The 17,364-nt window shown below is 46.2% G+C and overlaps 1 protein-coding gene across 6 annotated transcripts in view; it reads left to right on the forward strand.

Moving 5' to 3' along the window:
• The window catches only part of LRRFIP1 (LRR binding FLII interacting protein 1), a 139,379-nt gene extending 127,775 nt beyond the window's left edge, over positions 1-11,604 (forward strand). For 5 of the 6 annotated variants that reach the window (XM_032857604.1, XM_032857608.1, XM_032857605.1 and 2 more), the window contains 5 exons: positions 5,272-5,321; positions 7,088-7,205; positions 7,872-7,951; positions 9,031-9,135; positions 10,727-11,604. In XM_032857604.1, the coding sequence (XP_032713495.1) occupies positions 5,272-5,321; positions 7,088-7,205; positions 7,872-7,951; positions 9,031-9,135; positions 10,727-10,837 (464 nt within the window). In that variant the 3' untranslated portion in view covers positions 10,838-11,604. The remainder of the gene's footprint in view (positions 1-5,271; positions 5,322-7,087; positions 7,206-7,871; positions 7,952-9,030; positions 9,136-10,726) is intronic. The other variant, XM_032857606.1, reaches the window with a different exon arrangement.
• Positions 11,605-17,364: the final 5,760 nt, after the last annotated feature.

Raw genomic sequence — 17,364 nt, forward strand, 5'->3', positions numbered from 1 at the left:
TACTTTTGATCTCATTGATAATACCTGAATTCATTTTGTGGATTTTAACTTCACTTCATGCTGATTATGTACCAAAGTCATTTTATACAGTCTTTTTTTTTTTTTTTTAATTTGTTTCTGGAAGAGACATACATTGAAATTGCACTTCCCAATGCAGATTTTGTGCAGGGGAGCATTTCTAAAATTTATTTTTTTAACCTTTAAATTACTTCTCTATTTGTCTTTGATTCAAGAGAAAAATATGAAAGGTACCATTCTTGCACAAACTGCTGATTCAACTATAACGGGATATTTTAAATAGTTGAATCACTTTTAGTATTTTGGTATAAATATTTTCATTTGTTGTATCTCAATATATTATTGGAAAATTCTTGATTTGATCTTCCTGAAGGAAGTATATATTTTCTATACAAGGAAGCATTTTTAAAAATAATTGTAAAGTTAAATTAAAAAATTGTAAAATACTAAAATCACAAAGGACTGTACATTATGAATGCTGTTGACACTTTATGAGATGAAAGAATTCATGTCACTGTTACAAGGTATAATTGAGTACAAAAAAGACCAAAACCTCAATAAAATTTGAGGCAAGCGTAAGTGTTATTATGTAATTGAAATAAAAACATTTTATAACTTTACAAGCCTGTGATTCCACTCTTTGCGCTACTTGAATTCCAGCAGTGGCTACTGTTCTACATAATTATTATCTTCAAAGTAGCGCCTACTTCTGGGCTGCTAATTCCCAGTCTGTGTTGTGCGAAGGACTTGTTACATTGTCCCTCGAGAGTGAACGTCTCTCCTGGTACCTAGACCAGGGCTAGCATCATGCCCTCCTGGGGAGAACTGGGAAGATCTGCCCTCATAGACTCTCCTGGGATCTGTGGTTCTGGTGAGGAGCCCCAGTGAAGAAAGCTGTCCATTCTGTTGCTCTGCTAACATGTGCTGATACTAAGACTACTTTGAAGGATACGGTGAAATTGGCAAATTAGCCCTGACTCCTCGCCTGTCAGTGTCCTGATGCAAGGCCCATATACCCTCCCTGCTTGAGCCCTGTGAGTGGAAAACTGCGAGGCTTGCTAGAGAGTCTCCCGCCCACAGGCTGCAAAGGCCTGGAGAGGGGGCGGATGCCTCTAACTTTAGCAAAGCCACACTCAGCATGGAATGGGCGTCGGGAAAGAGCTCTCATTCCTACTTTCAGAGGTCTCTGGGGAGATGATTCAACAACACAGCTCACTGGACGGTGAGATCATCAAGCCATTTTGAGGTCTTCCTTAAAAGACCTTAAAGCCCTTTCCTCTGTTACTTAACAGCACATTTAAGGACATTCTGGCATACTTCATACCCCTTAGGTCAGCCGTCCAGGGCTCTTGATTATTCACGCATCCATTTAAGTAATAGACGTTTTGATCACTTCATATCCGGAAGGCACTGTGCCAGTGGACAGCAGATAGGACCAGGCTTCTAGCGGAAATGAACAGCTGAGAATCAGGAAATGAGCAAAAAAAAAAAAAAAAAAGTTGGGGGGGGGTGGGCAGATTCTGAACAGCCAAGTCAGTTCTTGATAATCTAAGAGCCTTCACTGTGAGCATCCCCTTACCCCGCAAGAAGGGGAAAGTGACATTGTAGCAGTAACTGATGTCCATGGGAAGACCCTCAAGCTACCAAGAAGTCAGTAGGACCTTAGGGACGTTCAGGTGAAGAAGGCACAGAGGTATATAAGGCGTTTTGGAAAGATTTGATGTCAAAAAATTCAGACTCAGAAGAGGCTACCTGTCAGCACAAACCCAGAGGAACCAAGACCCCTGACGTTTCACTCCCATACAGAGCAGAGGAAAACGTTCCATCACTGATATCTTAATCAAAAAGTAGGGATGTCTTCTAGCCCCAAACCAGAACATAGCTACTGTATATAAAATGTAAATCTTCCTTCAAAAGTTTAAAGTATCCTCATGGGTGTACATAGAAAATAGGGAACAGCAACAGAATTTTGAATTCAGGGTTCTTATTTGATGATTTACAAAGGTGGAGAAACAGTAGAGTGTTTTTCAGGGGTTTTTGGAAATGAGATGTATTGCACTGAGTACTTTCTGTAATGTTTAGCGTTTAGCAAACGGAAAACCTCATGACCTGAACATTTAAATCTCTTCTGTCGCTCAGACCCTGGAGTGCTAGTCCTGGGGCTTCATGCAGTTTTGGGTTCCTGTTTTCTGCAGTAAACCCCTTTCCTAGGAGACCACCTTGAACAGCGTGCCATCGAAACAAAGGAACCCAGCAATGAGATTTGTGTCCAGGCCACAGAACAAAAGGAAGGGGGGTGTTCATGCCTACGACGTGTTAGAATGTGTGATTTATCAGTGTGATGATCGTAAATAGAGAAAACTTTGTCTTTCAGGAGAAGAAACCCTCACTCTTTTCCTTTTACCCTATCTACAGCTCCTTATATTTTTTACATGTTATTTGCATATTATTTTACTTATCATTTACATAGTGTTTTACTTTTTTTTTTTTAACTACATGTTTTTCAAGATGTGTATGACTTCAGTGGTGGATGACATATACAGTTCCCATCTGTACACACCTCCCAGGCCCTGTAAATAGGAGAAAAACCCTGTCCCTGTTCTGGCTTTTGCAGGAAGGAGGTGCTCTCCTGGTGTGGGAGGCTGGCCCCAGGGTCCATGGAAATGGCCCACATGGATTATAATCAGACTAAGTCAGGGCAAGGCAGGAGCAGATTCCTTGAGAGACGTCAGCTTTCCTCTCACTATCTTTGCCCATATGGAGGGGAGGTGATTTTCCTCTGCCTCAGGAGAGGAAGCTAGAGGCCCACGATGGCTGAAATTAACCCACAGAATGGAAATCCTGCTCCTGAGAATGTATTGTTACCAGCCAGCTACCCACCCTCACTGTTTCAGTTGCTCTCTGAAAATGGAGTTGGAACCTGCCCTCTAGGGTTACGGGCCAGATCCAGGTAAAACAGTGCAGAGAGGGAGTGCTTAGTGCTTGTGGTCCTTGCGGGGGATTGGCCTTGCTGCCCCTGGACAGGTGAGGTGACAAGGTGCAGGCCAGAAGAAAGACCAAGGGGAACAGGGGTTCAGAGAATGTCAGAGCTACGGACACTGGCTGCCCCGGTGACTGTCCTAAGACCTCGTCAACTATAAGTGCTTCTCATTTCATGGGCCTCTTGATTGTGTTCCAGAACATTTATTGGAATTCAGTATGGAAAAACCAGACTTTTAACAATTGAAATCCCTTCCTAGCCAACACGTGTTGACTTCTTCTCTGTATAAGAGAAACTCTAAATTTGAGATACTGTGACTTTATTTTCTTCCATGCCTTGTTTCTAAGCACAGCAGTTGTACCCTTTGATGAATAGTTTATGTCTGTTCCTGACCAGGTATGACAGGCCAGCCATGAGCAGCGGAACTTTGTAAAGGCAGGACAATGCTAGGTCTGCAGTGCTCTGGGGAGGGGATAGGGTCAGCATCTCGATGATGCCCCACTGTGCATCAATGAATCAGTGAACCAGTGAATCAGACTTAGTGATCTTTAAAACTACAAAAGTCGTGCCCTTTTTCTTCCTATCCAGTTAATTTGCTTCTTTCTTTTTTCCATTCTCTCCAAACGTAGTTTTAAACTTCTCTCCAATTCTGCTGTAAAGCTTGTCTCCCTTAAAATTTCACTTCTGTGTTTTTCATATTCTCACCTCAAGAGTGAAGGTCATTTTACCCTTATTTCGTATTTGTTGGCCAGCTCCATTATTATATCTTAACGTTTATTTTGTACTTGCTATCCAGAATATTCAAAGTCTTCTAATAGAAACGCGATGATAATAAAATTGTACAATAGATGGATGAAATTCAAGACCACTTTCTGACATACTCATTGCTTCTTAGGATGCTATGGGTTTTGTATGTAGAATATAAGATAAAATAAAAAGTTACATTGAATAAAGAGCTGGTTCATGACATTGGTGTTTCAGTGTTAGATGGGCTTGTAGAAGAGAAAGAATAAACTATCAGAAACAATTTGACTGTGTAAATTAAAATGGAATTCCAGAGGGTCATAAGTTTGTCCTCTGTTAAGCTTGACATTTCTGGCTTAATTTATTTTGTGGTTGTGTCTTTCAAAGTAACGACGTGGGGCGCTTGGAAGAACAATTAGGAAAGCGTGTGACTGGGATGAGAATATTGACAGGTGATTGTTTAGATGGAAACAAAAGTGCATTTTATGCAGATGATCTATTTCCTCTTTCACGCGGGGAATCAGAACTGTGCAGCATGGAAGCACCGTGGCCTCAGGAGGAAGAGTCTCAGGCTGGGAGTCCAGCTCCGACTCCAAGGTCTGGGTATAGATCTGAAACAACAGAGAGTACAGTGTTTAGAGGTGGGGGCCCCTGCCTGTAGAAGAGGGAGAGAGTAGCAGGGCGTACCTGTAGGGCTGTGTGGGTGAAGGTGCGGCCACTCGGGCCATGCCTGGGACAGAGTGACCATGCAGTACCCATGAGCAGTGCTGTCACCACCCTGTCTTCCTGATTTGGCCTTTACACTGGGGTGGGGTTTTGCCTGCACCCCTAAACTGCCCCTGGGCTGGTCTCCTCCTCTGTACTCTGCAGATTATATCCCTTGACACCCCTTCAGAGGAATGTCTGGGGGGATTTTGAGAGGCATGCACTCTTCAGTGACCGGGTGGCAGGGGTGACAGAAATCCACAGCGTCACTGCAGCTCCCAGGACAAGACCCACTCTACAGGAGCGGGGGAGCAGCTGTGTCATCAGCAGACCTCTGATTTGTAAATGTAGAGTCAAAACTCTGGCGCTGGGGTGTCTCTGAGAGAAAAGAGAAAGATCCCTTCTTCTGGGCCATGACCTTGGGAAGTCAAAGATAATGAAAATGCCGTTGATAACCGATCGCGATGCTCCGTCTGTTTGTACCTCGCTAATGATGTTCCGCCGTGAAGCCTGTGAGATCTTGTGTTGCAGTGTGGTTTGGCCCTAGAGTCCTTGCATGCTAACCCCAAGTAGAAGACTAGCCCGTTTGCATGCAGCCGGACGCTGCCCCTGACGACATAAGCATGTGTGAGAGCTTGACCCACGCCACTCTCCCTCGGCTGACGTCTTCCCCAGTCCCGTGTGTGGCCTCATTCACTGTGGTACGTGTATAATACCTTCATCATCAGTTTCACTAACCTGAATGCTCGCTCTCCGGTTTAGCATTCTGCCAAATGGTGCACTCTGCGGATTCACCCCAACCTCTGTCTTTCTGATTTCTTTAGATATTAGGTTGAAAAAGCTTGTTGATGAACGGGAATGCTTATTGGAACAGGTAACCATCTTTTTATTACTTTGAGTTCCCTGATGGGCGGTCCCTGAGCCTGAGAACCTTCCCATACTTACTTTCTTGCTTTCTCGGGACAACCCTAACGCATCATGCCTGAAAGCAATTACCAAGCCAGCCTGTGCCCTTACTAGTTCTTTCCGTGTAGGACATCGCAAGTCATGTGAGGTTCAGAGAGGATGTCCCAAAGACTGGAGGCCGGGGAACTGAATGTGGTTCGCTCTATGCCGATTGCTGCTTAGAACAAATATTTACGTTTGTATATAAGGGGCTAGATGAACCGTCAAGAGGCAGGTGCTGACAGCACTTCTCCGACTTCTGTTGGCTCAGCGAAGTCGGTCTGGGGGTCCCTCAGTGATCAGCACGCCTTTCCAGAAGGTACTTTCTTCTTGGTGCAGCTGACCAAAGTTGTTGACCTTTGTCACATTCTTCCACCTCCAGAAACACTCACCGACGGTCCTGCTTGGTCTTTTTGTGTGCAGGGCAGTTCCTCAGTCCTTCTAGGATCACTTTCTGAGGAAACTCACTTCCTCTCAGTTTTCTTCATAAGCCTAATCAACGGTATTTTGCTGTACTGTTGACAATTCCTCGGAAGGTTGCTCTCGAAATCGGGGAAAGCACTCAATGTGGTAGCTGCATTGAGGTTCCTGGGATCTTTTAAAAACACGTTTCCATCCTAATTCTGTAGGCATTTCCTTAGAGCAGTGCAGCATACCAGTGGGCAGTCTGTGCCTGAGTTTCTGCTCTGCTCTGTGCTGGCTGTTGGGGGAGGAGGCAGCTTCCACCGGGGGCAGAGAGGTCAGAGGTTAACAGGACAAGGGCTGGGAGACTGCCCATCAGACACCGGAACTTTCTATAGTCCTGGCTGCTGACCGCCCTTCCGGCTCAACATGCCTCCGCCCGAGGGACCAGAGCTGGGCAGAGGCCAGCTCCCTGAGCAGGGACTCTGTGAGGGAGCACACAGTTCTGTTAGGCCCTCCAGATGGTGCTTCTGGGCCTGGAAGGCTCCAGAAGGCCCTGCCCAGCTTCTAAGTGAAGAATGTGAAGGTGACTAGTGCACTGATTTGCTAACAACTCTGAGCTAAACATTTAAAGTATGTTATGTATAGTCTCCTGAATTCAAGAGGAATTTCAAACTTAGAAATAACTTTTCAGGGGCACCTGGGTGGCTCAGTGGGTTAAAGCCTCTGCCTTTGGCTGAGGTCATGATCCCAGGGTCCTGGGATCGAGCCCCACATCAGACTCTCTGCTTGGTGGGGAGCCTGCTTACCCCCTCCCACACACACACCTGCCTGCCTCTCTGCCTGCTTGTGATTTTTCTCTGTCAAATACATAAATAAAATCTAAAAAAAAAAAAAAAGTAACTTGTCACCCAGAGTTACAAAATAATTTCTGCCTGATACGGTGAACCTGATTCCATTTTCACCCATTATGCTCTTACTTCCTGAGAAGAGTACCAGTGGGCCGGAGGTGTTCATCTATTTATTTGGATTGGTTATTAAAGGTGAGAGACCCCCCCCCCCATGGTGGCTGGTGGATTGTAACCATTTACTACCTTTTTCTTGTGCTTGATTATGTAACCCCGATCTCTTGGGCACCTTGAAGACCCAGGAAATAACCCCATAGCAACACTCAACTGTTATTATGGGGCATTGGTTTCTTCACACCTCTTCCTTTGTCATAGGCTCTACGCTCAAATTCCGGCCTCATTTAGAGTCGAGAAATTCACACATTTTATTGGTGGGTGTTTTCAGATTAAGAAACTCAAAGGACAGCTGGAAGAAAGACAGAAGAATGGCAAGCTGGACAACCCACACCCCGGAAATGACATCTTAGAAAACGGGACAGACATTCACGTAATGGATCTGCAAAGTAAATGTCCATCCTCTTGGGGGAGTAAACGCTTTACATGTCCTGTTTGTGTGATCCTTGGGCTAGAGAAAAGCCGTCATGGCCAAGAACACCCGGCGTTCCCCTTGGCCCCCAAAAGCCCTTGAGTACAACAGTGCAATGATGTCTCTGTGTGGGATGGAACTGGAACGAGGCTGGGCAGGTGGGCAGAGTGGGGATGATGCTGTCTGAGCCCTGGGACTCGAACAGGTGTCCCCCAAATGTGCACCAAGTTACCACCATATGATACACTGTGAGAAACGGTGTTTTCCAGGCTGCATAGGACTTCAGCCGATGGTATGGAAAAAGTAAAAGGTATTTTTCCATACAAGTAAACTAGAAAGAGGCTTAAAGGGAGATAAAATTACCAGAAGTCTCCCGCCTTCCCCTCCCCTGACCACTTCTTTGTGTTCTGTGCTCAGAGGGGCTCTCCTACCTCGCACCTGCCCAGCCTGGGCACAGGGAGAGAGTTTGCCTTCTCCAATCTCAGCTTCCCCCTCTCCTCCCCCAACCCTCCTTACCCTCATGGGCCCACAGGCCTGAACTTCCAGGTTTGCATGCCAATGACTCAGTAGGGGACTTGGATCCCATTTCACATTTTAAAAAGCCCAAGAGCTTAACAGATTTTCCTTCTCTTTCAACCTTTAGGGGATGCCAACAGACAGATCAGCGACCTCAAATTTAAACTTGCAAAATCTGAGCAAGAGATAACTGCATTAGAACAAAATGTATGTGTGTGTACTTTTAAGCAATAAATGGGGAGTGAAAGCGGTGATTAACTGAGGTGCACTTGCTAGAACTCGCCCTGGAGGGCTGAGCGCAAAGAGGAGCAGAGAGTCACAGAGCCAGAAAGGGCTGTCTGTGTGTTTCCTGCAGAGAGAGAAAGTAGGGGAGGGAAGATCACTGGGAAGATTCTGGTTGTTATAATGGATACTAACCCTTTATAAACAATGGCTGGTTCTGGAAAATCACTAATGTGGGCGGGAGTGGGGGGGCTTAAAAATGTTCTTTAAAAATAATTAGAAAGCATTTCACGTGGGGCCATCCCTCTTTCCCAGATTTTCTGCCTCTCTCCTTGGTTGGCTCGCTCTGGTTTCTAGATAGGGGGTGTTTATGCCTCTAGCACGTTGGGCCAATCGGGCAAGCTGCGTCCTCAGCCAAGGGAGAGATGAAGTCGGTACTCTAACCCCCTCAGTTATGGGTCCCTGTGGCTAGCACTTTGGGGAGTTTTAGAGGAAACAGAAATGAGAATAGCACGCCTGGGACCAGACGAGTTTAGGAAGCAGGCTTTCGGTCTCAGTGGACTGAAAGTCTCAAGTGGGTGGTGGCTGCTTCTGTCCCTTGCCACAGGCCTGGCTATGGAATGCCATCCTCAAGCCTCCTTCCTTTCCTCTCTACTAGTTCTGGCCTTTCCTTCTCCCTTGCTTCCTCCCCTCCATGCCACCCCAGGGAGAGTGACAGGAGCTGAGGCCCTGGCTGAACCTTTGTCCAGAACATCATTCTGCCTCAACATACCTTCACCTGCAGAATGGCCCCATCTTGGGGAGGGAGGGCAGCACTGTGGGAGCCACGACTTTGGACTAGGATCAGAAAGGGGAGGGGACCCTCACAGCCATCAGCGCTGGGCTGCCCAGAAGGGCTCACTTGGCTAGAACCTATACACAGCCCAAGGTGCTAGGTCTTAACGATTTGCATGGTCTGTCCTCCCATTTGATAACTTTGCCTTTTGATTCCACATGTGATAAAGCAACTGGAGAAAGAAAACAGGCCTGTTAATTTACACATAGGATGTTTCCCTTCCTTCTAGGTAATAAGGTTAGAGAGTCAAGTATCCCGTTATAAATCGGCTGCTGAAAATGCCGAAAAAATAGAAGATGAACTTAAGGCCGAAAAACGGAAACTCCAAAGAGAGGTAAATTTTCTAGGCTGTTGGCAGGGAAAGAATGGGAAGTGATGGTCAAACTGTCAGCCGAGAGGGCTTCTACCCCTCCCCCCACCCCAGACTGTTCCCGGGCCTGGCGCCAAAGCCATCCCAAAGGGCCCTGCCAATGCCCCTGAGAGCCTGGGGCTGAATCCCAGGTCTCCCCATGATGGTGGCTGTGGGGCATTTGTAGGTGGCCTCTTCTCTCCTGCTTCTCTCAAGTTCTTCTTGGTCTTTGATTTTCTGCGGCTTCGCCCTCATGCGTCCTCTGCAGGTTTCCTTGGGATGTATTGTATTTCTTGCATCCATGAAGTCTGTTTCTAAGTCAAGTTTGGAAAGTTTTCACCCATGATCTCCTTATGTATTCCTCTTTCCTAGTCTCTCCACTTCCCCTCTGGGGCTCTGACCCTGAGGTGGTCAGACCCTTTCCCTGCAGCCCCCATATTTTATACCCACCTGTCCTGCCCAGCTCCTTACTGCTTTGCTGGTAGGTCTCCCCATTCACCTTTCATCTTTTTAAAGTGTGTTCATTCCTGATGGTTGCTCATTGTATGGTTGTGTATGCTTCTTTGTTAACTGTATCCTCTCTTTAAAGATATTGTACAGGAACACTCTTGTGTTTTCCATGCCCACCCAAGGACTGACCCATGTTCAGTCTTGGCAGCTCGAATTCCCTTGCTGGCTCAGAACGCTTATCCTTCGTGTGTTTCGTGTCTCGTGAAGTGATGCTTGATTTTGATGTGCGGGGTCCTCCGGGCCTCCCTTGGGGAAATTTCCTGCAGAGGGGCTTGCTTCTGCTTCTGCTTCTGCCTCTGCTAGTGAGAGGGGGTGCAGGGAGACTAACCCATGCCAGGACCCCAGGACCCCACCCCCCAAGGCCTTTGGATCAGAGGTAGAGGTGCAGTCTCCGTTCTGAGGATGCGTGTCTCTGCAACCACGGGGCGGTTGTACCCCCACCTGTCCGCCCTGTGGCCTTGATGGTGTGGCTTCCACTCTGACCCCAAGGCTCTTGTGGCCCGGGCTCTACGGTGTGGCCCTCTTGGCCTCCACCATTCCCACTTTGGTTTCTGGTTGTAGAAACCTTGCCCCCGGCTGCCCAGGCCTCAGGGACCAACTCCTCCAACTGGCCGGGGCTCAGCTCTGATCTGTTCGCCTCACTTATGTTTTGTCAGACCATTGGAACCCCCAAGACTGTGCCGTGTCTGGGGTCGAGTTGTTTCAGAGGAGGGTTGCCTAGTCACTCCTGAGGCCAGGATCTTGTGCTTTGAGTCCCTTAAGGAGTAGTTAAGAAATATACACATGCCTAGTCACTCCTGAGTCCAGGATCTTGTGCCTTGAGTCCCTTAAGGAATAGTTAAGAAATATACACGTGCCTAGTCACTCCTGAGGCCAGGATCTTGTGCCTTGAATCCCTTAAGGAATAGTTAAGAAATATACACATGCACACACACAGGGCTTGTACTGCAAGGAGCTCAGTGTGTCCAGACGACGACTGTCCTTTGCAGTGGGATGGAATCTTGGCAATCCTTTTATGTTGGGAGGAAGCAAGTTCCTCAAAGCTGCCTTTCCTCTTTGCTTCCAGCTGCGCTGTGCATTGGACAAGACAGAAGAGCTGGAGGTGAGCAACGGCCATTTAGTGAAGCGCCTGGAGAAAATGAAAGCAAATAGGAGCGCACTCTTGTCCCAGCAGTAAACATCAGCTCTGTCCAGGAACCCGGTCGGCAGATGGAGAGCATGGTGTCGTGGGCTTGCCTCTGTTCCTGTCCCGGGATTGCTGCTATGTCCCCTGCTTCTGAGAGTGCCCAGGGAGCACTTGGCTCCCACGTGCTCCCAAGCCGGCCCAGCCACAGCCCCGGCAGCCACCAGATGCCTCTGACTGCGGACCCCGACCCGGGCTGGGGCCACCACTCTGAATCCGCAGGTCATTTAACAAGCACACCGGGCCCACGGGAGCTCCGTGTCCCACGACGCGGCAGCCTCGCAACGCCACTGAACATGGCAATCAAAGTAAAGATTAAAATGCGACTTGAGTTTTCTTTTCATGTGTCTTGCTGAAAGTTGAGGGGAAATGTTACAGTGTCGGGACTTCCTTTTGGGGCAGAATCTACAATTGGAGCGACTTTGGTAGTATCTTAGCCTACGCTTTTCATACACAAAACACTGTGGAACCACAAGCCATTACCAAGCAAACTCTTTCACTAGAAACAAGGGGATGGTCTGGAAGTAAAAGTGACCTTAAGAAGACTCTTTACAGGCAACAAATGAAGCTTTTCTAAGGGATTTTTGCATCAGTTCAACCCTATGAACACTTTTTTCCAGGGTAATTAGGCAATAGCTCCACTGAAAATGACAGCTTTCCATTCGCACTATGTAACCCTTCTATTTGGACTTGAAGTTGTGAACTCCTTTTAAAGAATGTACTATTAGAAAAATTAAAAAATGAAATGCTGAAAAATTTTAGTAATGTGGTTTTTATATTCTTTCTCCACAGAGAAAGAAGATCTTTATTCCGTATTCATTGTTCATATGTTTTGGATCATCTCTTTATTTTTTTGTGTATATCAAATCAGTTAATATTTCTTTTCCTAGTTGAAAAAAAAAAAGTGTATTCTGAACAAACAAGAATAGTGAGTGCACTTATAAGAGTCTTAGAATATAAAGCAAACCAAGGAAGTTACACACTAAATTCACCTACATGATCTTCTGGAGCAAAGTAGAGAAAAGTTTGGCTACTTATGGATTTTTAGTTATTCCTTGTGGATGTTGTACTTCAAGGCAGCTTGGGTCAGCAAGCCAGCTTTTCAGGATATTAGCCAGACAGTGTCTCCCAAGTATACGTCATGCTACCACTTGGAGAATTCTGGTGTAAAGGACATGACCTGGGTGTATACCACTGAGACAGCGCTCCTGACATAGTGCTAAAGGTCATGGGGGTCCGTCTCCCAGCACCATCTGGGTCCGGGATGCACAAGGTAACATTAGGCACAAGAGGAGTTTGTGTCTCCTTGTGCCAAGGACAGTTTACAGTTCAGATCTTCTTCCTGAGCATGCCACAGGTAAGATCATCCAGTCCCCAACCACACATTGGTGCCCACAGACATGCTGTACCTGCTGCATATTCAAGACCCATGTTTTTATTTTTATTTTTTTAATATTTTATTTATATTAGAGAGAGAGCACAAGTAGGCGGAGAGGTGGACAGAGGGAGAGAGGGGGAAGCAGGCTTCCCACTGAGCAGAGAGCCTGATGCAGGGCTCGATCCTAGGACCCTGAGACCATGACCTGAGCTGAAGGCAGAGACTTAACCCACTAAGCCACCCAGGCGCACCAAGACCCGTGGTTTTTTTTTTTTTTAAGATTTTATTTATTTATTTGACAGAGATCATAAGTAGGCAGAGAGAGAGAGAGAGGAGGAAGCAGGCTCCCCGCTGAGCAGAGAGCCCGATGCAGGACTTGATCCCAGGACCCTAGGATCATGACCAAGCCGAAGGCAGAGACTTTAACCCACTGAGCCACCCAGGTGCCCCAAGACCCGTGTTTTTAATACAGAAACCTACTCTTGCATTGATCCCACGGAAGCACCAACTCTCCACGACAACATGGTTTCTATATTTCCCTAGGATCTGTCAAAACACATCGGTTTCCAACCACTACTAAACACTTCTAATTTTGAAGTTCTACTTCAGGAGCATTAAGCTTTCCAAGTTCTTTCAAGAATGCAAGGGATCAGGGTCCAGTCCAACAATAGAAACTACCGGTAATCTGAGCAGTGGAAATTTAATGCAGGGAGTGATCAACCCATAGGAAATGAACTACAAAGAAAGGATGGATGAGAACTCTAAAGAATGACCTAGAGCTGAGGAAAAATACCCAAGAGAGGACAAATTGGGACCGAAACCTCACTAGAGGGGTTGGGGCCACCACCCATAAGGGGACATACAAGTCACAGGGCCAGGGACTGATGCCAGCGGGCAGGAAACCAGGGGCCAGGACTGGGGTACAAACTTTGCTGGAGGGTAGGCACCCCTGGGTGGCACACGTTCACAACACAGGCTCCATGTGAACAAGAAGGAAGGAACCAGGAAGGGGAGTCCCTGCTTCCTGCAGGGTCCCTCCAGTACCATCTTCTTGCTATGGTGGGACAGCTAGCACAGAGGAAATGTTTCCTTCCTTGTCTTATCCTTAAGATTTCCTCCACATCATCGTAATACAAACACGTTTAAGTAGCACAACCTCCTTATCCGAGATCACAGATAATACTAAGAGCAAATACATAGAGCACTCAGGTTTATTTGCCTGATAGTTAGATATATATCTTCACTGGATTTTCACAAAAGCCCTGTGATGTTACAAGATGAGGAGGCCAGAGCCCAGGGAGTTAACAGGCTGCAAGTCTTGCCACCACTGGTAAGAGGAGGGCTACTTGTCTCACTGGTTCTGGGAAGATAGCCTGCCCCAAATCTGTGGCTCCAAAGAAGTCAGACCTTCAGTCTCTACTTTTCCCACCAGTCTTTACAGAAATAGCAAATCCATTTTACACACACTTCTGAATCCAGAAGAAGATAGAACATGATTTTTAAATTTATTTCATAGAATATGAATTTTCCTCAAATATCGCTATATGGAATTTGTTGCTGGCTTTTCTCATCCCTGAATTTTCAACCACACACCACTGATATTCTGGGCGGAATCCTTCTTGCTTGCTGGGCAGCTGTCCTGTGCATCGAAGGAAGCTGAGCAGAATCCCTCACTCTACCCACCAGATGCAAATAGGTCCAGCCTGCAGTCGTGACAAACGTAGATATTTCAGACATCACTGAAAGGAAGCACCCTACCCCCCACTGAGAGTCATGGCTTTCACCTGAATTATAAAATTGGGAGAAGAGGTGGCTGAAAACCTGGACCAGGATGCTTATTGGATGTTTCCTACAATCTGTTCTCATCTTTAGAATTAAAGTGGCATTTAAGTCATTTAGGACATAAAGAAACCCATTCAAAAGACATTGTAAATGGACAATATCGGTAGATAATGTAAGTCAAACACAGTTCAGAACTTCGGTGAGGTGCTTTGTTCCATCGTTCATTTTTGACGTCCCATTCCAATCGTCTAAAATGTAAATGAAAGAATCAAAACCTACCATTGATATTTTTGAAATTTTAGGTTATTATTTAGCAAATATGGATTTCTGCTTTGCATGGCGCTGAGCTCGTGGGGAACACCAAGACGAATGCCCACCTTAAGAAGGTGGTCCTAAGGAAGAGAATGGCCACACATGCAGATAATCACAGAAGAGGGCAGCATGGGATAGTGGGGTGGGAAGTGCCAGGTGGAGACAGCCAGGTTCCAATTTTCAAACTGGGGCATAAGCATCTGGTGTGTTTCTACAAATGGTCAGGCCAGATGTGGCACATGTGTGCCCCTGCCTGTCTGGGTATTTGCACGTGAGCTGCTATCTATTGACCTGCCGGGTTTCCTACACCTGCAGCCTCATCCCCACCCAGGTATGGAGAGACCTGAGGATCTAGAGGACCTCAGCTCAAGACTGCCCTGTGTCCAAGAGCCTCCCAAGACTAGGTTTCCATCCAGTTCCCAGTCCCTCAAGAACCAGGCAGCTGTCCCAAGGCCCAGACCCACACTTGCCTCCACACTGCCTTTCCTGACTGGTGTGATGTCTATTGGTTCCCAATACCCACTGCTTGATCCTTTCCCCTCTCTACCAGAATAGCCCCCATCTCCACTTACCAGACAACTCCTACTCTGTCCCCAAGCACACTGAATGCTAGGCAAGCTCTGCTAGTCCGAATGGAGTGGCAATGGCCATGGCTGGGTGTCTCCCTTTGCAATCACCCATACCGTGGGTGGCATGTAACAACACCACAGTCTTGGAAAAAGAGTCCTAAACTCAAAACATCTGAAGTCTTAGATTAATGCTCCTGCGATATAATGATTTATAAGAAATACAGACATGGTCATTCAGATAACTAAAATGTATTTTGGTCTATATATGCTTGGTCTTCATCCACCCTACCTGAAAGTGCTTCAGAGTCATAGGGTGAAAAAGTGTCTTATTAATAAAGGTGATTTGGGGCCCCACCCAACTGTAGGGGCTAATTGCCAAGAGGACCAATCATGTGACTAGAAGGTTGAAACTTTCTGTGCCACCCTGATCTCTAGGGAGAGAAGAGGGGCTGAAGTTTGGATCGGCCAATGGCCAATGACTTAGTCAATCATGATGATATAACGAAGCCTCTATAAAAACCCAAGAGGAGACTTTTGAGTCCTTTTTCCTTTTTGGAGATCTTCCACATTTGGCGAACAAGAACGCTTCCATGTGCCACCACCCTAGGCCCCAAACTCCACAAGGACAGAAGTTCCATTGTTTGGTACCTCACCCTATAGGTCTCTTCATCATACTTCATCAGACTCATATCCTTTATCACATCCTTTTAATAAGCTGGTAAACGTAAGCAAGTGTTTCCCTGAGTTCTATGAGCCACTCTAGCAAATTCGTTGGACCTGAGAAGGAGGCCATCCGAACCACCAGTCTGTAATACTGGTGACAACCTGGAATTCCAACTGGCATCTGCTGGGTGGCGGGGTGGGGTGACAGGGGAGATAGCCTCGTAAGATGAAACCCTTAATCTGTGGAATCGGCTGCTATCTCTAGGTAGATCACGTCAGAATTGAGTTCACACCTGCTGGTGTCCAGACATTATTTGGTGTTTTGTGTGGGGACCACCCCCCCACATTGGCAGTGGGTCCAAGAATGCTAAAAGAACTCCCTAAATCTCAAGTGGTATATATTCTGTATTTAGATGTGGGTAGCCAAGATAAGGGAGGAGGGTTCTTTAGGTTTGTGTTTACCCCCTCACTGCTAGCTTTCTGGGCGGATCACCACCACCACGAGCATGCTGAAGATGGCACCCCTGTCTGACCCTCTTCCACACTGAACAAATTGTTGCCCCCTCCCCAGTTCAGGTGTGCTGAGATTTTCTGCTGCCTGAGCTCTTCTCTTATAAGTTACTCCCAGGGCAAAGCCACATTTGCTTCTCGGCTCAGGCCTGTGTGGATTTTCTTAACCTGCCTCAGCCAGCCTGGAATTTTGCAGTGACTGAGAGTAGTAGTCCCTCACCTACTGTGATTTTACTAAATGGGATTTAAGATCCTGTGGTTTAATGTTTCCATATCAAAACATTTTAATCTGCATCTTTTTTTTAAAGAGAAAGAGCATGGTGCAGGGAGGTGGGGGGAGGCAGAGGGAGAGAGAGAGAATCCCAAGAGGATTCCACACCCAGCATGGAGCCCAATGTGGGGGTCCATCTCATGATGCTGAGATCATGACCTGAGCCAAAATCAAGAGTTGGACACTTCAGGCACCGGAGTGGCTCAGTTGGTTAAGCAACTCCCTTCAGCTCAGGTCATGGTCCCAGAGTCCCAGGATTGAGTCCCCACATCGGGGTCCTGCTGCTTCTCTCTCTGACCTTCTCCCTTCTTGTGCTTTCTCTCGCTCTCAAATAAACAAATAAAATCTTTAAAAAAAAAAAAAAAGGAGTTGGACGCTTAACTGAGCCACCCAGGTGCCTTTAATTTACTAACTCAATAACCTAGTTCTAATTTGGTAAAGGAACACAAAAGGAACAAAACAATCATTGTTCCCTCCTCCCATGAACCATTTGGGCAGTCTGGGGTAATATAAATAAGATGACTGATTTCTATATACCTAATAGAAAACAAGAGGTCAGACCCAGAAAAAGAATTTCCCAAGATTTAGCAAGGTTAAGATTTTGCAAAGTAAAACAGGAGAACACAACCAAAAATGCATTGTCAAAACAAAATACATGGGAAAATATGACTTCAATGCTAAAGCTGCTAACTTCTGTCTCAGGAGAAGGAGCTGCAGCAGCACAAATGACTCAAAAAGCCAAATCAAGGCAAGAAATAATTTGCAGAACAAACTTTTAATACCTAGGAACTTGTATATGAACATTCTCTTTCATAATAGTGAAAAAATGCCCCCCCCAAAAACAATAGTAATAAACCCTGAAAAACCTAAGAACCTATATTAGAGGAAATCTATACATTCTTCTAGGAGATACACAACATAAAAAACTATAGAGATGTACAGTAAGAATAAATATAAAAATTTCAATCTTCTCCCAAATTTATAGGCTTAATCTGTTTCTTATGAAAATCACTTTGAATTGTTTGGGGGGTGAATC

Source organism: Lontra canadensis, unplaced genomic scaffold, assembly GCF_010015895.1.
Source record: "Lontra canadensis isolate GAN:19392208 unplaced genomic scaffold, GSC_riverotter_1.0 scaffold13, whole genome shotgun sequence".
Lineage (NCBI taxonomy): Eukaryota > Metazoa > Chordata > Mammalia > Carnivora > Mustelidae > Lontra > Lontra canadensis.